The 24,610-nt window shown below is 37.3% G+C and overlaps 1 protein-coding gene across 3 annotated transcripts in view; it reads right to left on the reverse strand.

Annotated features, from left to right (window-relative positions):
- Positions 1 to 24,610, reverse strand: part of LOC306874182 (amyloid beta precursor protein binding family B member 2-like) — a 60,502-nt gene that overhangs the window by 24,759 nt on the left and 11,133 nt on the right. For 2 of the 3 annotated variants that reach the window (XM_079424021.1, XM_079424020.1), the window contains exons 2-5: positions 13,481 to 13,530; positions 10,466 to 10,596; positions 10,196 to 10,241; positions 7,644 to 8,594 (exon numbers count right to left, since the gene is read on the reverse strand). In XM_079424021.1, coding sequence (XP_079280147.1) covers positions 7,644 to 8,592 — 949 coding nt within the window. In that variant the 5' untranslated portion in view covers positions 8,593 to 8,594; positions 10,196 to 10,241; positions 10,466 to 10,596; positions 13,481 to 13,530. The remainder of the gene's footprint in view (positions 1 to 7,643; positions 8,595 to 10,195; positions 10,242 to 10,465; positions 10,597 to 13,480; positions 13,531 to 24,610) is intronic. The other variant, XM_079424022.1, reaches the window with a different exon arrangement.

Here is a 24,610-nt window from a genome sequence, read left to right on the forward strand (position 1 = left end):
TATAGTCTCTTTACATCCTTTTATTCTTTTACTTTAATTTCTTTTCCGTTGTGAGTTTTGTGTACTCAGTTAAGTTTTGCCGCCACGCCTTGACTCTGAGTTCAACTGGAGTCTGTGACCGCCTCAAAACTTCTACCAGCCACAACTCCATTGGCTTCCCAAGACTTCACTTCACGACTACTGAACTCTCAACCAATCAGACACTTCGGGGAACCCCCCTGTCTGCAAGGACTACAAGACAAAAGGGATTCCCTTAGCAAAGCAAGCAAGTAACACCTCCAGGTTCTAACTGAATCAGGTGCAGTTAATATACATTTTAGCCTCATTGAGAAACTCAAAGCGAGGGTTAAATAAGTGATTGATGGTTGTTAAGGTCTATGCAATTGAACATATTGATATAAACTTGGGATTTCACATTTCCATTCTCTTAAACTCATCCTTGCCTTACTTTCTTTCTGCAACGTGTGAATGTGTGAATGCTTGTGTTCATGTGTTAGATTAGTTTATGTCTTAGGTTTATATAAATAAAATCTTATTTATATTGAAAAGATAAGTATCTTGTGTTTTGTGCTCACAAGTTAATGTCTTAAACTGCCGATCTTGTTACTGTGCTATTAAATAGTGTTTTCACTATATTTTGGATTTTAATATCCAGTGCAGAGTTTGTTGTACGGCTCGTTCAGTGAATCGCCGTAACAGTGAGTCTGTTCAAATTCCTTATAAAATCATAAATGATTCCCTTTGAGCTAAATTAAACTATTTCTTTAAATTACATATTAATATTACGTTTTTTATTACGTTACGAGGTAGACAGCGTGCTAGCATATAGTAACTATCCTCAGCCTAGATCTAAACATTCAACCCACTTTCGATAACGTCTCTCTTTCTGCAGTCTATAAAGCATGTGGCGGGCAGAGGGGGAGGGGAGGACAGCTGTAAAATTCACGCACACACGTGGACCGAAGTGCCATGAACATATGCACAAACTTTAGTATTCAGCACATAGCTCGTGACACCCTTCACTGCATCCTCCCTCCTTCCTTATCTCTCTTCTCCGCCTGCATTTATGAGCATGCACACGCAATGGAGACGCGTAGCTACATGCGCAGCACTGACTCACAGCCACACAGACACACAGACGCGCAGTACCTACCCTCGTAATTCACTATAACAATGGCCAACATGTAGTCTTTACCCAGCATCATGACTGAGCAGCCGCAAGCAGAGAGGATGACATGAGATGAGAGAGGAAAGCAGAGGTAGAGCCGGAGAGAGACAGAGGGGGCGAGCGACTGATGGAGAAAGGGAGAGGGAGAGACGGGGCGGGTGAGCATGCGAGAGCAACAGACTCTGTTTATTTGCTGTTTATTTTTTATCCAAATCTTTCAGGAAGAGAGATATCAGCTTCCTGTCCATCCGGGACACCCGATTGGTCACGCGGCCACGCAAAGCCACCTCCCTCACCGAACACTCGGTCACCCCGGCAACCCTGAGATCATTTTTCCTGCAGTATCACCAAAAGTGTGGTCACGTGACCTTGGTATGACAAGATACAAAAACAGTGGGAGAGGGATGGATGCGCAAAAGATAGTATGCTGCGGTGATGCCAGCTAACATCTGGGTGTAAAACCAGTTCGCAGCTGTCCGTTACCCACCATGCTGCCTGAACGGACCTGCCACACACCTGTGAGGTATTCCTGTCTGGTGAGAGAGATTTTGACAGACACTGTGTCAATGGTAGACTGGTTTGAGTGGCAGTCCGGGAGCAGAGAGGAGACTTGTTACCACAGAAACAGCCATTTTGACTCAACACAAGAAACTCCGCACCATTTATCCTCGGCATAAACTTCATGGGTTGCAAGGGATCCACCCCCCCAAAATAACAATTATTTAAGCACCCTCATGTCGTTCCAAACCAGTATAATTTTTCTTCTGTGGAACACAAAAGGAGATCTTTTGAAGAATGTTGATGCTGCTATTTTCCATACAATAAAAGCACATTAACATGCAGTTATAATAACAACAGCTGCATAGATTTCAAAGTGCGTTCCTGTGGCCTCATGGGAAATCATCCTAAAAGGACATTTCTATGCAGACTATCATGTTTTAATCAAATATTATGTATGTCTTTTTAATCATTATTGAATAGCTGAAGGATTCAGATGGGTGTTTGGTATGTATGAGTGTGAAAAATCATGCTTTAAATGTTTCTTCCAATCAATTCTGTCAAATGTCCAAAATTATACTTTGCAAGAGTGTGTAAAATTCGGACCATGTGACTGATAACATGCTGATTTATGATGAAAGGAACACCCCTAGCTAAGATAATAGCCTATCTTATTGGTCAAGACACCAGAGGGGATGTGTCCAGAAGCCGAGTTTAAAAACTCAGGACACCAGCAAACTCTCTCTTACTCACCCTTCACTCTTCTTCTTAAAAATGCTCTCTTACAACCTCTTAGTCACCCTTCTCCTCTTCTTCTTAAAAATGTTCTCTTGGCTCTCTTGGTCACCCTTCTCCTTTTCTTCTCTTTTGCCACCGCGTTTTGACGCTGCATAAATTTGTATGAGGAACTGACAAATTTAAAGGGATAGTTCCCCCAAAAACTAAAATTCTGTCATCATCTATTCCAAACCCAAAAGCAGGGCTCCAGACAAAAAAATCGAGTAAGGAGCCATTGGCTCCTATAAAAGAAAAACTTAGGCGCCAAATTATTTTTTTAGGTGCCACAGAATAAAAGTGGTTTACTTTATTATTATCATTTTATTTTTCCCCCCTATTTTAACATTTCAATCATTTTGTCATGTGTTTATGTCTTATCTTTTCTAGGCTTTATCAGCATTTTAATCCATCTTGTAGATGATCAGGTCGACCGGGGGACTAAGGTTCACTTAAAGTGTGAATTAAATGTCTTTTACAACTTGAAATATACAGTCACAAAGAATTGTTCGTTACACAGAATCTGTACCAATATCATGGACCATAAGCATCACTTGGCAACTGAGTGCAGTGCATCCTATAAATGTTGTCAGGTTTTCACACATTCAGTCTGTTTTTCTTCATTAGTAAAATGCAATTTTATAGGAGGAGTTGAATCATGTACAACACAATAAGTAAAAATATTAATACAGGGCTTGACGCTTACCTATTCCCCAAGGAGCACATGTGCTCCTAAGTCAAAAAATTTAGGAGCGCATTAAAAACATTTAGGGGTGCAATGCAAATTTTTCAAATGAGGTGTTTTAGCTTAATAAGGGGATACAAAGAGACATTTACAAGCACAATTATTTAATTTATCAGAATACAGAAAGTACACAAGGTTTTTAAATAATTTTACTTCAGACACTATTTAATAGGCTAATTATGTAATTAGTTATAATCCTATTAAACTGTGTCGGTATAAAATTTTCACAATAATCATTGAAGCTTTTGTCACGGTATATGTTTTTGTTTTTAAATCACAATATATAATTTCTAAGTGAAAAAAAGTGTTGTCCTCCTAACAGGTTAAATAACTTTATTAAAGATAATTTACTAAAAGACTTTTATAAAAAATACATAAAAATATAAAGTAAACAAGTGTTTCAAGATTAGAGTGCAAAAGATTGTTCAAATGAACGAAAGAACAATAGGTAAGTAAGGTCCCATTTGTTAACATTAGTTAAAGCAGGTTAACATTAACTAAAAATGTGCAATAGCTAATTGTTGCAGTAGTTAATATTCTTTGTTAATGTTGATTAATAAAAAATACAACTATGTTAGTTAATGTTAGCTCCATTGAATTATATTAAGACAACTTTTGATTTTATAATGTATTAAGTTGAAATTAAGATAGCATTATTAATAAATGCAGTCATTGTTTTTTTCATGTTAACTAATGGAACTTGTGTTACTGAACAATATTAACGAATCAGTCGTTGATATATAGATAGGCCCACTGTTCTCTATTATAGATCAGTGGATGGGCCATGTTTTAGCTTAGAAAAAATGTTTGAAAATAAATAGCTCATTAAGTCTTTAAGTAAGAATTATTTGATGCTATTGTGAAGACTAAAGCGAACATAAATATCTAAATGACTGTGAGTGTGAAACATTATTTACACAGTTTTAGGAAAGTAGTGCAGGTGATTTGTTTACTGGGTTACCGGGGTAACGGCAGCGCCCTCTAGTGGCGAATGTGCGTCATTCAGCGCGTCTTCACTTTAACTCGCTCCGCTTTTCTTCTCATCTGTGCTCATTTAAATTAAACCGTTGCCTTTTTAATGTACTAAAGTAATCATATGAGGCTGCATCGCAATTTTTCCATAAATAAACAGAATAAATTAATACGTTTGTTATAGGCTACTGTATAAGTTAGGCTGTTTTGTATTTTGTTTTGTATTCGCACTTGTGCTCCTAAATATATTTTCCAGTTCGCACACATCTATTTTTAGTCGCAAATGCGAGTGAAATGCTCGCACTGTCGAGCCCTGTAATATGCAACAGCGCATAAATATAGCAAAACGCTCCTCTTTATAGTTATTTTTCTAGCTGACTGATGAGTTTATGGACACTGAGTGGTTATTCTGAGGTAAATGTATTACAATGCAATGTTTACAAGCTTTATACATTTCCTCAGTTTGAAACACAGAATGAGCTTTTACATAAAACATTTCAGTAAGTTGTACTATAGGTTTTCTTATTGCCTACCTTTTGATCATGTTCATTTCATACTATAGTAGTAAATCGAAATATATAATGGGTTCACTTGCTGCTTTAACTGAGGTGCTAAAGAGATCGCGCCTGAGCATTAAGTGATACTCTCCGCTCGCGCGATCCGGACGCATACACGGACCGTGTGGACGCGGGGTACTGCTGTTTATATTATCACCTTTCAGGTCTCTCTCACTGCGTTCAGCAGACTGTGTGCGACAGAGACGAGGACTGTTTGAAACTCTTTTCCAGTAAAACTTTGATGCGCATCGTCTTATGTAAGTTTAATACGTGAACATAACAAAAGATGTGAGCGCAAAACAATCGGGAAAAAAGTCCTTTCATGCAAATTATATATAGTCGCCAGTGGCGACCTCAGCAAAAACTTCACTCGCAAATTAATATTTTTGGTCGCAAATGCGACCATTTTAGTCGCAGTTTGGAGCCCTGCCCAAAAGTCTTTTGTTCAACTTCGTCAAGCGAGCATGTTTGGGCTTTTGTTTACCATATTTGATGTTCTCTGTGTATGTGAGTTGATCAATATTTACTTGTCAATAAAAGCCTAAATTAAATCTGTTATATGAAATTATCATGTCTCATTAAAAGACTTGGAACAAACCACTTGATTCCTGTGGATTATTTTTACAATGGCTTCATGAACTTTTTGATGCTTTAATTTGTTTTTGAAACACAAATTAAGATATTGAAAATCCATTCCATCAAAATTTTAAAGTATTATGTGTTTGGAATGACTAGTAAAGGGAAGGCTAGTAAATGACAGAATTTACATTTTTGGGTGAACTAATCCTTCAAGTCACTGAAAATCTCTCACTGAAACTCTCAGATCTCACTTTTGAGTTTTTTTTTCTACTTTTTTGAGCTTGAAAGCCACTTGTCACGGTCCACTTTCATTATATGGAAAAGAGCAGAGTGAATGTTCTGTTCAACTTCTTATTTTGTGGTTCACATCATACAGTTGGGCAAAAAATTTAGTCAGCAACCAATTGTGCAAGTTCTCCCACTTAAAAATATGAGAGAGGCCTGTAATTTTCATCATAGGTACACTTCAACTACGAGAGACAGAATGGGGAGAAAAAATACAGGAAATCACATTGTAGGATTTTTAATGAATTAATTGGTAAATTCCTCGGTAAAATAAGTATTTGGTCACCTACAAACAAGCAAGATTTCTGGCTCTCACAGACCTGTAACTTCTTCTTTAAGAGGCTCCTCTGTCTTCCATTCGTTACCTGTATTAATAGCACCTGTTTAAACTCGTTATCAGTATAAAAGACACCTGTCCACAACCTCAAACAGTCACACTCCAAACTTCTCTATGGCCAAGACCAAAGAGCTGTCGAAGGACACAGAAACACAATTGTAGACCTGCACCAGGCTGGGAAGACTGAATCTGCAATAGGCAAGCAGCTTGGTGTGAAGAAATCAACTGTGGGAGCAATTATTAGAAAATGGAAGACATACAAGACCACTGATAATCTCCCTCAATCTGGGGCTCCACGCAAGATCTCACCCCGTGGGGTTAAAATGATCACAAGAACGGGGAGCAAAAATCCCAGAACCACACGGGGGGACCTAGTGAATGACCTGCAGAGAACTGGGACCAAAGTAACAAAGGCTACCATCGGTAACACACTACGCCGCCAGGGACTCAAATCCTGCAGTGCCAGACGTGTCCCCCTCCTTAAGCCAGTACATGTCTGGGCCCGTCTGAAGTTTGCTAGAGAGCATTTGGATGATCCAGAAGAGGATTGGGAGAATGTCATATGGTCAGATGAAACCAAAATAGAACTTTTTGGTAAAAACTCAACTCGTCGTGTTTGGAGGAGAAAGAATGCTGAGTTGCATCCAAAGAACACCATACCTACTGTGAAGCATGGGGCTGGAAACATCATGCTTTGGGGCTGTTTTTCTGCAAAGGGACCAGGATGACTGATCTGTGTAAAGGAAAGAATGAATGGGGCCATGTATCGTGAGATTTTGAGTGAAAACCTCCTTCCATCAACAAGGGCATTGAAGATGAAACATGGCTGGGTCTTTCAGCATGACAATGATCCCAAACACACCGCCCGGGCAACGAAGGAGTGGCTTCGTAAGAAGCATTTCAAGGTCCTGGAGTGACCTAGCCAGTCTCCAGATCTCAACCCCATAGAAAATCTTGGAGTTGAAAGTCCGTGTTGCCCAGCGACAGCCCCAAAACATCACTGCTCTAGAGGAGATCTGCATGGAGGAATGGGCCAAAATACCAGCAACAGTGTGTGAAAACCTTGAGAAGACTTACAGAAAACGTTTGACCTCTGTCATTGCCAACAAAGGGTATATAAAGTATTGAGATGAACTTTTGTTATTGACCAGATACTTATTTTCCACCATAATTTGCAAATAAATTCCTTAAAAGTCAGACAATGTGATTTCCTGGATTCTTTCCCCCCATTCTGTCTCTCATAGTTGAAGTGTACCTATGATGAAAGTTACAGGCCTCTCTCATCTTTTTAAGTGGGAGAACTTGCAAAATTGGTGGCTGACTAAATACTTTTTTGCCCAACTGTACAGGTTTGGAATAACATTAGAGAGAGTGAAGATAACAAAATTTAAACGTTTGGATGAATTCTACCTTTTAAAAATGACATTTTCAATTAACAATTTAAAAAAGAAGGTACACACGATACACAATAGTAAACATGCTTTTAACAAGCTTTGCTTCACAGCCTCAATCCAGACACACACTGTGCTGCGTTTACCTAGATCACACTTCAGTGAAGTGAAAAGTCCAAACACCTCTCTGCCAACGCACTTCAGTCAAACTGAAAACCACACATACCACATGAGTGCACCATATCCACTACACTGGGCCAAAACACACACACACACACACAAAACCACATTGAGGAGACCAGCAAGCATCGTAACGCTTTGAATGTGTACTACTGACCGCTCTCTTCTGGTGAGCCCAGTGATGCACTGTCCTGTGACAACGTGGTCCAGCTGGACTCCTCGTCACTGTGTGGGAGGTTTTGGATGCGGTTTAGTGCCCGGTCTGTCTTGGCACCCGTCCTTGGTCTGTCCTTTTTCGTCTCTGGTGAGGAAGAGGAAGATGAAGAGCCGACAGACAGGAGGGGCGTGTCCTCAGGGCTGTGCGGTTTACTTGGAGACGGGGTACAGGGATTCTTCTCTTTCTCCAGCAGAGGCTTAGTGACATCCTCATCCTGCGTGTCAGACAGTTCATACGTCAGGTCATCCAGGCACGACTCCAAGTAACTCTTGGTTTTAAGGTGCTCGGGTGACTTCCTGTCTGAAACAATCTCTGTTTCCTCAGACAGAATGAGCAGGTCATCACAATTCTCCACAAGATCCTCCTCATTAGTGTCATCGTCAATTAACTCATTTTCTTCCTCGTCAACAAGCTCGTTGCTTGGGTCAAAGTCACTGTGAACGTCGTCAACGTTAGACTCGCTGTCAAGGCTTAATTCCTCAACATTCCTCAACTCATCATCGATGTTGAGCTCTGATTCGCCAGCTGTGTTTCCATCTTCGTCTTCTTCGGTGGTGTTCTTGTTGTGGTCTTGTCGCTCTGCAGCTTTACGTAACTGATTTGCACCATTTTTGGCCAGTTTAGGGTTGGCAGTTGTGGCTGAAGATGATGAAGGTGGTGTCACGCCTTCGCCCAGTCCCATCGCACTCTGAATGCTTGTGAGTGCGTACTTCTTCCTGCACTTTGGGGGCGTGACCTGGCCCTGTTTGATGACATCACCACTAAGAAGCTGATTGTGTGAGGAACGCAGGCTGAGAGAAGTGGGCGGAGTTGCAGAGGGCCCGTTGCGATTGGCTACGTCCACAGAGGGGGAGGGGTTATGTGGTGAGGGCACACAGACTGACATCATGGCTAAAGTTAGAAAAAGTGAAAAAAGCAGTCAAAAACACAAATAAATGGTGCATTAAACAATACAAGATATATATATTTTTTTAAATGTAAAAAGTTTCTAAAAAAAATCATTGTAAATATTTCTAATATATTCTTAATTTTTTTATTTTATTTATTATTTAATTTGTCAAACTAAAGCAGCATTTTGGTCAAATTTAAAGCCCTTGTTTTTGTCCAAAGGTTGATTGACATATGAGTAGGTGGCTTCTTGCTGTTGGTTAGGACACGTCAGGACAGATTAAATGTAAACGGTGTCAAAGAAACCAATTTAAGAAATGTGAATTAACATCAACATGTGCATCACCCAGAAATTTATTTGATTAAACGTGAAGGAATATAAAAATATGATAATACTGCAGATAGATCGACACTGGGACCGAATCAGCAATGACGTTCATGAAAAGCTTATTTTTCTATGCTCAAGCAGCTCTGCAGACTGTACTGCTTCTGTGCAACCAAACTGAATTACCACATTTTAAATCAGCTTAATCTGATGGGAATTGAATGCGATTATATCTGATTTACAACCCAGTGCTTCATACTATGATGCGATTGGGTGGAAAATTAAATCAGGTTCATGCCAAAAGATGAGCTGATTTTTGCTAACACTCAAAGAGTAGATTCATAGAGACACCACATGCACTAGGAAAGAGGATGTAACCAATCACAGAATAATCCAACATATTACATGAAGGCAGATGGATACAAACTGGGCTCCAAACTATGACTAAAAAAAATACAAATTTGAGATTTAATTTTAAAATCTAATCACCATTGGCAACAGTAGAGAACACTTTATATATCTCCATATTAATTTAATCAAATAACATCTTTTGATGAGACAGGCATCATACTCATCCAGTGAATCATTTAGAGCTGTTACTGAATTCACAGCTGATTTCGTTACAGAACTACGAGTCAGTTTTCAGTTGTGTCTGATTTAAAATTGACTGAGAACTGGGAATGTGTACTTTAGGTTTGTAATTAAACATGTATTTAAAGATACATATTCACAACAGAAATTCACTGTAATTAAATAATGCAGACTCTTTACAACAAGGTTTCATTTGTTAATATTAGGTAACATTAACTCATCAAGAAAAATACTTTTGCAGCATTTATTAATCTTAGTTAATGTTCACCTTATTTTGATATTTGATAACATTAGTTTATGCACGTGAACTACCATGAACATTTTATTAACTAACACATATTGCTCATTGTTAGCCCATGTTTATGCATTAACTAATGTTAACAAATTAGACCTCATTGTAATATGTTACCAAAATAATAAATTGTATTCCAAAAACATTTAAATTTACTACTGAATATTATGGGTTATTGTCTAGCATACTGAAATCCAATTGTAAGGCTGAATTGACAATGTTTGAAAATAACACTGTTGATATGTTGGATCAACACAACATCTATAGAGCAATTCTGAAAAATGGCAACTAGCAAAAGCAATTAATCTCCTAAGAGGTTAATTTTAATGGCTAGTGTAGATTTTTTTAGTGTGCAGTCCTGCACAAATCATATCCTGACACAGTGGGCTGTCTGACCTTGTACAGGTTTTCTCGTTGAGCCGGAGACGCTGCCAATGTAAATCTGCAACAGAAAATAATACAATTACCTTCTTTCATGATCCACAAACACACATGCATGCAAATGTAAATAATATGAATTCATTCCATTCATCCTATAGCAATTCAGTGCTTTAATTATGTATTTATTCACAATTGCAAATGTATAGCTTAAATTTCAGTATCATATCTGTATAACAGCAGAGGTTAATACAAACATGTTCCATTCGAGCAGGCAGTCATACTCACCAGGGAGCTGAGGATTGTGGGTATTTCCACAGAGCCTCCTGGGCCATGGTGTAGAATCAGCGCATCATCAAGGTTATGGCCAATCAGCACCAGCTGTGTATATCACCATGGAAGCACTCAAGAAATCTATTCTGAACACAATAAAAAATGATGATTAGAAAGTAGATAGCGTATGGACATTTTTACTTAATGCGCTTTCACTCAGCTAAGGTCAGCGATGTGTGAGTGTGTGTGTATCTCTGGGACATCTCCTGCTGTGCGTGTAAACAGCATAGGGTGGAAATATGCATCTGGAGCACAATGATAAAAATAACTGTCAGGGTGGAGGCACAAACAGAAACACACACTCAATCTCAAGAGGAATCACCTAACTGGGTAGTAAATGAGGATGAAATGATTTGTCACTGCACGGATCAAAGGGCATACATGTCTAAATATTAAAACCAAAAATAACAAGGGCTATGTCATATATCAAGTATTAACACTTTTTATTTGGCCATTAAATTTCCTAAAGAGTTAGACTAGCTTCATAACCCATTACTTGAGTTATATGTGGGATAAGATAAAGGCTTTTAATAGCTTAAGCGTTTCTCATTTAAATGTCAGTAAAAAAAAATCAATTATCTAATTATTAGTGCTGTCAAGAGATTAATCGCGATTAATCTCATCCAAAATTAAAGTTTTTGTTTACATAATATGTGTACTGTATATATTTATTATGTATATATAAATATACACACATGCATGCATGTATATATAAACATATATTTAAGAAAAAATATATTTATATATTAAATATATTTATATATAATATAAATTATATGAATATAAATATAGACATGTAAATGCATGTAAATATTTTCAAAATATATACTTATGTGTGTATTTATATATACATAATAAATATACACAGAACACACACATATATTATGCAAACAAAAACTTTTATTTGTATGCGATTAATCATTTGACAGCACTAGTAATTATTTAAAATAAAAAATAGATTTCCATGAATCAGTTCAAACTTTGTATATAATATAGGTTCAAGAGATATTTTTCCTTCTGATCATTGGGTGAAAAGCAGTGAAAAATATTTCCACATAAAAATATTACTTCAAAGACTTTTTGGTTGAAAGTTTTTCCTTACTGAAAAAAGTGACTCTTTAGGTAATTTCAGAGCAAAAACATGAATATTAAAAATCTTTAATATTATCTTCTGTATAACCTAGCTGTTAAAAATGACGAGAGGGTTTGTTTTAGTACAGGAGAAAAAAAAGAGATACAGAGATACAGAGTAAAAGACAGACAGATAAGCACTGAGATTTTGATTCAGTTTGGCATTTTGTATCCATGCATAACCTAGACCAGAAAACAAACAGAAGTAGAGCAGTTCAGTGTGTGTGAGAGTGTGGTGAGCTGTCTGATTGGAGATGTCTGACTGGTGGCTAACCTCCCTGACATCCCTCTTTCAGAATCATGCATCGCTCTCTCTCACTCAGGAGGTTGCCATACTTATGACCTTAAAGAAAGGGTGTGTGTGTGTGTGTGTGTGTGTGCGTTTGAGTACATGAATTGAATCTGACCACAGTAATTGACCCCTCCGCTAAGCTCTGCACCTCTTGGTTACTGTTGCCCACTGTAGGCACGCTTTGCAAAACTACCCATAAGAATGAAGAGGAGATTTCCGTGAACACTGTGGTTTTCAATCAAATTTGCTCATAAAGCATTTGGGCTGGAATGAATTGTAACATTGCAAAGTAATTTTTTGTTATCTGCTCAATTTGTTACTACATTAGATCACACAGTAATGTTACTAAACACTTATCACAGTCAAATGAAAAAAAAGTCTCATTAGAAAGTAGGGGTTAGTTATTTTTAGTTATAATTATTTTTGTCTTATCCATTTAAACTCCACAAAACCAAAACTTTCACAAATCAAAAAAGTACAAAAAGACACTGTAAAAAAAATTTCTATATGAATTGACCTGTTTAAAAACTTTCTGTCGAAACATGGTTGCTTTATAGGATGAACAGATGACGTTTAGACTATTAGTCATATATATATATATTGATTAACACACATACACAGAGCTTATAGTTGTTTTTGTACTTTTTGATGCATGACAGTTTTGATTGCATGGACTTGCAATAGATGGAAAAAATGATGAGAGATATGAAGATATTAAAAATAGTCTCATTTCTGAAGTGTTTTTGGTTTGGATCAACATGGGCGTTAGTTAATGATAATAGAATTTTCATTTTTGGGTGAACTAAACAAAAACTTGATTCTCAGACAAAGCTGGAATGGCTTCAGAAGACTTAGAACACAGCATATGAGTCATGTTGAATACTTTTATAGTGCCTTTATAGTATTTTTGTCTTTTCAGAGGTTAGCAGTATAAATCACCACCACTTTCCTTATATAAAAGAGCAGCTCTGGTATCCAGCTTAACATTTCATTTTATGCTGGAGAATAAAATAATGACATAAGGCAGATGGTGATGACAATTTTCATTCCGTGTTAACTATGTTTCAGAACAATAATGCAATTCACATTCTATAAAATAAAACCTTTCAAAGCTCTATTGTTTGGAAAATGGTTTCCGCTATTGTTCCCTGGAATGTGCGTTACGAAATATTATGGCAGCAACTGACACTTCAGAGAGGACAGAATCCATCCACAGAGAGCTGCAGACAGATTACAAACAACAGAATGAAATACACTTCTATAGCTCAGTTCTTTTCCACTCCTAACTTCACTTAAAGAAATGAATTCTGCAGCACTTAGAACAGACAGAGTTTGCCGTCTGGATACAACAGCTATAATCATAACACACACACACCCTTAAATCCACTGGAGTCTTTACGAGGAGCAAAAAAGCAGGAATGTGAGGGAAAACTGAAGAATTCTTGGCATGTCATTTTCAGAAGGCTTTAATTACCCATCTGAGAAAAACACATCGCACTCCTCTTTCATACACACACACACACACACACACACACACAAATATATACCTGTATCTCTGCAGGTAGAGGTGCTTGTCACATTCAGATGAGGTTCCTACCTGCAAAACAGAGAAACAGACAGTTAGTTTGTGATTTGCCAACTTTAAGTCAATAGTGATAATAATACCAGATAAAATTACCAAAGAAAACATCAAGAATCATATCAATAATTAAATACACAGCACAGACTCTGACTGGCAGTTTCAGCAGCTGAAAATACAATTTTAAACAAACCACACAGAACAGAAATAAATATGACCTGCTGAATAATCAAATGCAAATCAAAAACAGAGGGCACAGTTCTGTGAGGGACATCCCGCTGAGGGCGAGAGAAAGCGAGAGAGACGCTTGTGCTCACAAACAGGCGGACTGGTTAGATTAAAGGACGTTATTTAGCTGCAGAAACAGGGAGGAACGTATATAGTTGGAGTTAACTGCTGCTCATAACTGCACATCTCTCTGCCCATGCCATAAAAGTGCATCCAATCAGTATCATGGAAGAAAACAACAACAATAAAACACACATAAACAGGCACACAAATACGCAGACGAATGCTGGGAAAGAGGCAAGTCAAGATCATATTTCAGAAAGAAGAAATCCTGCACACACACACACAAGGCCTTATATCAAAGACTTGCTTTCCAGCACATTGCACTGTGAAAACAGCTGCCAAATGACATAGATGAAAAGAGAGAGGAAAAGAAAGAGAGATAGTGAGAATGAGTGCAAAAGCCAACAGAGAGGAAAAGAAGAAAGAAAAAAACCACAGCACTATGGGTTTCCATCAACATCTGTATAAACAATCCATGTGCAAACTAGAAGCTTTGAGATGCACTTATTAGTTGGTCCCAGTTCGTGCTTCTTTTAACACGTGTACACATTTACTCTACCTGATTTACCTTCTTTCCCCATATATTATTAAAATAAAGATGTTTTAGAGCTTAACACAATAGAAGAACCTAAACAAACCTAGAATGAATCTAGAACCAATACACAGATCTGAAGAACTTAGGAAGAAAGATCAAGAACTGTTTTAATCTGAAAGGAATCATATAGCCAACAAAAGAACCTAGATCTGAGTTCTGAATATAGAGAGGGTTTTTTGGAAATGCCCCACAAGAAAAGGAAAATCACAAATGAGATCTCTTTAATATGCCAACTGCCTGTCCTATACAGCAATGAGATTAAATGGAGAACAAATGGGGACTTTTGTTTAAATCTTCTGCTGCTTAGAGGAGAAGACTCCAGTAATCCCCAAATGTGAGATTCAGAAGAGATTTCAACAATGTTACAAAAAGATTTGCCAAAATGCTAACTTCTGAAAGCAAAAGTCTGAGATATCAGTATCATATCTCAAACATTTGGTTTAAATGCTTCTATTGTATATATATATATATATATATATAAATACACAGTGGTGTGAAAAAGTGTTGGCCCCCTTCCTGATTTTTTATTTTATTGCATGTTTGTCACACTTTAATGTTTCAGATCATCAAACAAATTTAAATATTAATCAAATATAACACAAGTAAACACAACATGCAGTTTTTAAATAAAAGTTTTTTTTATGAAGGGAAAACAAAATCCAAACCCACATGGCCCTGTGTGAAAAAGTGTTTGCTTACCAAGTGTTATCCACAAATGGTGAAAACATGGAACAGTGGTGAACCTTCCCAGGAGTGGCCGGCCGACCAAAATTACCCCAAGAGCGCAGCGATGACTCATCCAAGAGGTCACAAAAGACCCCACAACAACATCTAAAGAACTGCAGGCCTCACTTGCCTCAGTTAGGGTCAGTGTTCATGACTCCACCATAAGAAAGAGACTGGGCAAAAATGGCCTGCATGGCAGAGTTCCAAGACGAAAACCGCTGCTGAGCAAAAAGAACATAAAGGCTCGTCTCAGTTTTGCCAGAAAACATCTTGATGATCCCCAAGACTTTTGGGAAAATACTCTGTGGACTGACGAGACTAAAGTTGAACTTTTTGGAAGGTATGTGTCCCATTACATCTGGCGTAAAAGTAACACAGCATTTCAGAAAAAGAACATCATACCAGCAGTAAAATATGGTGGTGGTAGTGTGATGGTCTGGGGCTGTTTTGCTGCTTCAGGACCTGGAAGACTTGCTGTGATAAATGGAACCATGAATTCAGCTGTCTACCAAAAAATCCTGAAGGACAATGTCCGGCCATCTGTCCGTGACCTCAAGCTGAAGCGAACTTGGGATCTGCAGCAGGACAATGATCCAAAACACACCAGCAAATCCACCTCTGAATGGCTGAAGAAAAACAAAATGAAGACTTTGGAGTGGTCTAGTCAAAGTCCTGACCTGAATCCTATTGAGATGCTGTGGCATGACCTTAAATAGGCGGTTCATGCTCGAAAACCCTCCAATGTGGCAGAATTACAACAATTCTGCTAAGATGAGTGGGCCAAAATTCCTCCACAGCGCTGTAACAGACTCATTGCAAATTATCGCAAACGCTTGATTGCAGTTGTTGCTGCTAAGGGTGGCCCAACCAGTTATTAGGTTTAGGGGGCAAGCACTTTTTCACACAGGGCCATGTGGGTTTGGATTTTGTTTTCCCTTCATAATAAAAAACTTTATTCAAAAACTGCATGTTGTGTTTACTTGTGTTATCTTTCATTAATATTTAAATTTGTTTGATGATCTGAAACCTTAAAGTGTGACAAACATGCAAAAAAATTAAAAAAAATCAGGAAGGGGGCCAACACTTTTTCACACCACTGTATACACGGGTACATCTCAAAAAATTTGAATATTGTGAAAATATGTAAGCAAGACAGTTTGCATGTATTTAACTGCACGAAAAAATAACTCTGTGAATCCTGATATCATACTCAATGGTGAAGTAATCAAATGTGTGGCACATGTCAAATATTTAGGAATAATAATTGACCAACACCTGTCTTTTAAAAAACAAGTAAGAAGGGTTATAAATAATGTTAAAATCAATTTAAATAATTTTAAAAACATCAGGCATCAACTGTCTCAATCAGCTGCACTACTTTTTGTACATACCTTGATTCTTCCTCATTTGTCATATTGTATAACAACCTGGTCACAGGCAGGTGCGACCACACTTTACCATTTTGGATTACCATTATTGTACTATTTTGAAAAAGTTTAATTTTTTTAATTTTGTATTTTACAGTGATGTATGCCTGATGTACAAAATTATCCATAATCTTGCTCCCCCTCCTCTTAGGGGATGCCTGGCCCATAACAGCAGTACCGGTAGGAAAAGAGCATCTGCTAGGGGAGATTTAGTACCGCAGTATAGAAAAACTGCCTTTGGTCAAACAGCGTTCTCGGTTAGAGTAGTGAGGTTATGGAATTCTTTACCTACAAACATTCGAAGCATTGACAGATACACAGTTTTTAAAACTAATCTTAAGCACTGGATACTATCAGAACAAATTTGCAACCACTAATGACTGTGTTGTAAGTCTTGTGTTTTTTTTATATACATATATTGTTTTTTACTTTTGTGGATATATGTATTGTGATGTTCTATGTGTGGTGCATATGTAATATTGTATGTTATTTAATTTGTTTACTTGCCCAGGGACAGCAGATGTAAATTAGCTATTAGCTAACTCTGGTGCAATTACTTTTAATTGTGCATCGTCCCTGTAAAAATAAACAATAAAGTAAAGTAAAGTAAAAAAGTTCTTGTAACTTATTTCAAACATTTTTTCTTGTAACTTATTTCAAAAAGTGAAACTTTCATATATTTTAGATTTATTACATGTAAAGTATAACATTTCAAAAGTTTTTTGTTTTCATTTTGATGATTAGAGCTTTCAGCTCATGAAAGTCAAAAATCAGTATCTCAAAATATTAGAATATTTACATTTGAGTTTCAATTAATGACCATCCCTACAGTTTAAATTCCGGGTATCTCTTGTTCTTTGAAACCACAATAATGGAGAAGACTGCTGACTTGGCAATGATTCAGAAGACGAACATTGATGCCCTCCACAAAGAGTGTAAGTCACAGAGGGTCATTACTGAAAGGTGTAGCTGTTTACAGAGTGCTGTATCAAAGCATATTAAATGCAAAGTTGACTGGAAGGAAGAAATTGGGTAGGAAAAGGTGCACAAGCAACAGGGATGACTGCAACCTTGAGAATACTGTCAAGCAAAGCTGATTCAAACATTTGGGAGAGCTTCACAAGGAGTGGACTGAAGCTGGAGTCAGTGCATCAAGAGTCACCAAGCTCAGAAGTCTTCAGGAAAAGGGCTACCAAGCCACTTCTGAACCAGAGACAACGTCAGAAGCGTCTTACCTGGGCTGTGGAGAAAAAGAACTGGACTGTTGCTCAGTGGCTCAAAGTCCTCTTTTCAGATGAAAGTAAATTTTGCATTTAATTTGGAAATCAAGGTCCCAGAGTCTGGAGGAAGAGTGGAGAGGCACAGAATCCATGTTGCTTGAAGTCCAGTGTGAAGTTTCCATAATCAGTGATGATTTGGGCTGCCATGTCATCTGCTGGTGTTGGTCCACTGTGTTTTCTGAAGTCCACAGTCAACGCAGCCATCTACCAGGAAATTTTAGAGCACTTCATGCTTCCTTCTGCTGACAAGCTTTATGGAGATGCTGATTTAATTTTTCAGTAGGACTTGGCACCTGCCCACACTGCCAAAGGTACCAAAAGCTGGTTCAATGACGATGGTGTTACTGTGTTTGATTGGCCAGCAAATTTGCCTGACCTGAACCCCATACAGAATCTATGGGGTATTGTCAAGAGGAAGATGAGAGACACCAGACCCAACAATGACCTGAAGGCCGCTATCAAAGCAACCTGGGCTTCCATACCACCTCAGCAGTGCCACAAACTGATCACCTCCATGCCACGCCGCATTGATGCACTAATTCATGCAAAAGGAGGCCCAACCAAAATTGAGTGCATAGAAATGAACATACTTTTCAGAAGCCTGACATTCCTGTTTAAAATATCCTTTTTTTATTGATCTTATGTAATATTCAAATCTTCAACACTGAATTTGGGGTTTTCATTATCTGTAAGCCATAATCATCAACATTTCAAGAAATATAGGCTTGAAATATTTCACTCTATGTGTAATGAATCTATATAATATATGGGTTTCACTTTCTGAAATGAGTGACAAGAAATATTGACCTTTTTCACGTTATTCAAATTTTTTGAGATGTACCTGTATATATAATTTTTTGGGGTAGTATAGGGACCAATTCTCACTATTATTAACTAGTTGCTTATTAGCATGCCTATTATTAACATACTGGCTGTTTATTAGTACCTATAAAGCACATATTCTGCATGACCATATTTTACACCCCTAATCCTACCCAATCCCTAAAGTTAACAACTACCTTACTGTTAACTAGCAGCAAATTAGAAGTTTATTGCGGCAAAAGTCATCGTTAATGGTTTGTTAATAGTGAGAATTGGACCTTAAAATAAAGTGTGACCATATTTTTACAGCATTTATTAATCTTTGTTTATGTTAGGTAGTAAAAACACAATTGTTCATAATTTCTTCATGTTAGTCCAAAATGCATTGACTAACATTAACAGACACAAACTTCAACATCAATAAATGCAGTACTAGAGGTATTGTTCAGTGTTAGTTCATTCTGACTAACACGGTTAACTAATATTAACAAATGGAACCTTACTGTAAATTGTGAATCTTTACTCCTACTCTATACCAACAAGTCGTTTCATTTGGGTCTGTTTTACTTCTATTTTAGGAGACACGTCTGAGACAAAGTTGCAAACGACCATTAAAGAACTATTTTTAAGTGCATACTTTTATTGTTTATAAATTAAGCTACTTATAATGACTACACTGTTGGGAAAGTTTCAGAAATATTGTCCCAAAAATACAGCTAGGTCAGAAACGCACGCACAGCACTTCAGCTAATAGTCCATATCTTCTGTGTTGCCGCTGATCAGAGAAGAAACTGCTGATGTACGTCAAACACAACCGAGATGAAGGTTGTTTCGTCTGATGCAGTCTGCTCTGATACTGCTCATATGAAGAGTGACAAGTATGCACAGATTATATCATTCCCTAATAACCACCGTAAGATTGAACATGATGGAACATCATAAATCAATGCTGTCACGCCAGACAAACACACAGCTAGGGGTTATGTGAGAATCAGAAAAGGAATATTCCTGACTGACTTTGCTATGAAGGGAATTCTGCTTTTATAAGACTTTTTTTAAACAAAAAGTTCACCTAAAATAATAAGATAATAATAAATAAAAGAATAAGAATAAGATTTTATTAAATTATTATTTACTTAACTACTTCACGTTATTTCACATTAAATTATTTTGATTACATAGACATAATATATAGAAACGTTATGGAGGGACAAACACATTCTTCAAAATTTCTAATTTTTGTATTACACAGACATGAAACAACAGTAATTTAATTAATAATAACATCATTTTCATTTTTGGGTCAACTGCCCCTTTAAGTGTATGAGAAATGTGTACAATTTAGGGCAAGAAAGCAACCGAAGATAAGAGGCATGTAGCCTGGCTCAGGAACACACACGGTGGAGCATTCTTGTCCCTCTCACAGACAAACACACAACCACAGTGTGGTATGTGAGAGCAAGAGGCACAGCACAGGAGCTGAACTGAGCCCAAAACCCATTTCCTGTTCCAGCAGCAGACAGGAATTGGGGGAGGGAGATGGAGGGCGTCACTAAAAACCAGTCCATCCTCCTCAAACACCATCACTAATGCCAAACAGCTGGAGTGGGCTTTCTCTCTCACATACACACAAAGAGTATGAAAACATGCAACTGTTACAGCCCCGCACCACTTTGAATAATGTTTCAGTGATGTCAGCATGATGGAGGTGACATTCTACAGTGATGTCATGATCTTTGTATGTCATAATCAAAGCCAACTCATACTCGACAGACACTCAATATCCCAAAGAGTCACTTCTACCACTGTATCATATATGTATGGGAACTGACTGGCTCAAGCTAAAGCAGTGCTGATCTTTTTTTTTTTTTAGGCTGGTTTCAACAACATTTTCATTAGCCACAAGAACAAGTGCATTGAGCTGAGTATTAGACTTAGCCACCATACTTTCTTTAGGTAAATATATTCAAAATCCCTTATATAGTATTCACAAGCAGTTTTCACAGAAAAATATATGGTATAGCATAGGTCATTTACCTCTAGTTATAGATTTGAGATACACTACTTTTCTAAAGTTTGGGGCCTTAAAGTTTTTTTGAAAGAAGTCTCTTGTGCTCACCAAGACTGCATTTATTTAATCAAAAACACAGCAAAACTATTTTTCAAGTTTAATATATTTTAAAGTACATATAATATTACTTCACATTTTGAAACATTTCCAATGTATTCCAATGATGGCAATGCTGAATTTCCATTAGTCATTACTCCAGTCACACGATCTTTCAGAAATCATTCTAATATGCTGATGTGGTACTCAAGAAACATGTATTATTATTATCAATGTTTAAAACAGTTGTGTTGCTTAATATTTTAGCGTAAACTGTGATATTGTTTCAAGAATCTTTGATGAATGAAAAATTCAAAAGCACAACATTTATTCAAAATAGATTTTTTCTTGTGGTCAATTTAATGCATCCTTGCTGAATAAAAATTAAAGCAAAAAAAACTACTTCCCCTAACACTGCACTGCCATTACAGCTCTGGCCAATAATGATTGATAAGCCAGTAAAAGCATGTATGGTTTTGGCTTACAATAAATAAATGAAAGCCTAAAAGCTAAAATTAGTCATCTTAAATTCTTCCATGATTTTAGGCATTACAGCATTCTATAAAGTGTACTGTATTAGATTGAAACTACATATTTTGAAATATAGTAAGTGTTTTTTTTTAGTCCTGTTATCTTCTAATTCACCTAAAGCCCCTTCAAAAATATAGTTGCAGGATGCCTGTGACCTCAAGACAGATCCCAGAACAATGAACGGAGTGGATGGCCCACAATAAACATGACTTACAAGCCATTATAGAAGCACCAACACACACCTCCTTATACTCCACACAACAAGCAGGTTGAAAGGAACTTCAGCTAGACACAACACTGAGTGTGAGAACAAAAAAGAGCTGGCCGGACACATTGTGTGTGTGTGTGTGTGTGTGTGTGTGTGTGGAGGGGGGAGGGGGGTGTAGAAATAAGCATGTTCTACAATAGCCTGCAGGAGTCCATTGTTCCCAGCATTTCCTCTGAAAAACATTCAAAATAATTGCAAAACTGTGTGTTGACCTGTGCGTATAAATTTAAAACTAAACATTGACAAATCACAGCAAAGTCTTGATATTATATAAAACAGCTTACACAGGGCTTATCTCTCCCTCTCTATTTTAGTTCTGTGCAACTCTGTAACTCCTGATCAGATTGTGTAGCAATGTATTTGTACTAATACCCATTAAAACCAGCAATCTGCAGTTTAACAGGGCTTTGGTCAACAGATTTTCAGACCACTCTGTAGATTATGCAAAGAGGGAGTGGGGTACACTACACCATATTCAATACCCAGGGGTGTGCTTCTCAAAAGCACAGTCAGCCAACTACGGTCCCATGTTCTGTCGTTAGCAACATAGCTCAATGATTTAATGTTTCCCAAAATGAAACTTCCAATGAAAATTTGCAAAAAGCAAAGCTGTGTGGTTGGAACTAGGGATACACAGAATGTTCGGCAACCAAAATTATAAAATAAGCGAAAAAATAAGCGAAAAGACTGAATAAATGGTACCAAACAATGACATGACGTGATCAAATATTTATGCAATGGTGAAAAAAATTGGTAAAATACATGGGTAAAAAACAAAAACAGCGAAAAACTGTGTTTGCTATTCGGCCTTTGGCCCAGTGTTTCTTTTTGTTCAGCTTCGGCTTCGGCCAAGAATTTTCATTTTGGTGCATCCCTAGTTGGAACTACAGTTTCAAACTGCAGTTAGAAGCATAGTTTCTTGTTATTATGACATTATAGACTTAAACAGATGGGCCTAAAGAAAAATAAGCAAGCTAACATGCTACAATCTATATCTACATCTTTCATTACATATGTGACCCTTGACCACATAACCATTTTGTATTTTGTAAATTTCCTACTGTAAATATATCAAAACATAATTTTTGATTAGTAATATGCATAGCTAAGAACTTCATTTAGACAACTTAAAAGGTGATTTTTTTTTTTTTTTGCACCCTCAGACTCCAGATATTCTAATAGTTGTATCTCAGCCAAATATTGTTCTATCATAAAAAACCATACATCAGTGGAAAGCTATTTATTCAGAAAATTTCAAAAAAATTTACCCTTTTGATTGGTTTTGTGGTCCAGGGTCACATATATAAATTTAAATATATGAATAACAACAGAAAAGAAAAATTGTGAATTAGTCCCCAGATGCCATGATCATTATTTACAACAATATTCTTACAAATTAGCACAAGTAATAACACTGTAAAGAAACATTTTTAAATAAAAAGAGCATTGAAGTACATTTTTCAAGAAAATGCTTTCAGTTTTTCTGCTTCTAAATATCACATTAGGTTTAGAAACCGTATCTCGAGTTAATATCTCCAATGATCCATCATATTATGGTAGTTAAGCAGCAAGTTATATCACTGTATGGGAAACACACCCCAGATTGCAATAGTCATTGAATTCCATCACTTGAATAACAATGACATTGCTCAATACTGAGGGTTAGGGGTTTGAACAAATCCCTGTTTTAACCTATTAATTTTGGCTCTTTTGACTGAAGTAACCAGCAGCAGCTACCCAGAACACTCTAGCATTAATAAAACATCTTGATAATTCAGTGATCCGCTTGCTTTTGGCTTGATAGGTGAATATGAAAATACAACAGCAGACATGACCGTACACTCGTCGCACATACACTCATAGCTTTGGACCTGTCAGGATTGAGAGCACATTGCTTTGAGGCATGAAAATTAGCATAAAAATTACCATCTGCACCTGAGAGCCTTGACAAAACATATAAACACTCACACGCAGCTAAGAAATATTGGAAATGCAGATTTACTTTCATGTGCATATGTAACCTGCATCTCACCTCATCATTCTGTCAAAAGAAAAAACTGACAAAAGAAACAAGATGGACGTCAACAGAGTTTCTAGACAAGAGAAGATTGAATAAGCAGAGGAACTTTCTAGAAGATTAATGTGCAGCTCCTGTTTGTGCGTTTCACGTCTCTGAGCCAGACATGCCTGACACGATTTCATTATAGAACAGCACAGACCAAATGTTGAGCAAGCAGAGCCAGACAGAATAATATACAAATTCATTCAGAAAAAAAACAATATATGTTTGCATTTCTCAGAAAAGCATGAAGAAACATAAGCCTGGCCGGCTTTCGACTGACATGCCAATACACAATCACTCTGAGCAAACACACAGAGGAATGTGAGTGAGTATGTACTCAGGCTCTGTGAAAACAACCATAGGATATAGGAAGTGATGTCAGGCTTGTCAATAATTGTGACCTTTCATTTCAACCGACCAGTGAATTGAATTACCATGCATGCAAATAAGCATTTTTCTGTTTAATGCCAATCAAATAATGCAATCCAACTCAAACACTGGTGTAAATGGTGAGGAGCAGATCCATGTATTTTCACCCACATGAAAGGCAGTTTATCTTTCCTCATGAAAATAGACCACATGACTGTCTGCTCCCAACAGAGAGGAAAAAGATAGAGAGAGAGGGAGAGAATAGGGAGCAAGAAATGACAATACAAGCCTCCTATTGTTAGGCCAGGATGGAAAAGAGGCGTCGGGACACACACAGTGGGAATGAAACAGCACTTTCATAATACTGAGTCAAGCTCAAGGCAACTATTGGTCAGATGAGAGGAGTGTGATAATGTTACACACACACACACACACACACATTAAAAATGACAGTGGCATGATCTTACACCCCCTTCTGTGGAAAGCAGGACTGATAAAGGATGAATGATGAGTCTGGCTGCTCCCTCCTCACTTCTCTAAAGTTAGTCTGAGGCCAGCATCCCACTAGACAATTTTTAAGCCGATTTTCGGTCGTAAGCTTTATTTACCCAGTCATTGGA

Source organism: Barbus barbus, assembly GCF_936440315.1.
Source record: "Barbus barbus genome assembly, chromosome: 8".
NCBI lineage: Eukaryota > Metazoa > Chordata > Actinopteri > Cypriniformes > Cyprinidae > Barbus > Barbus barbus.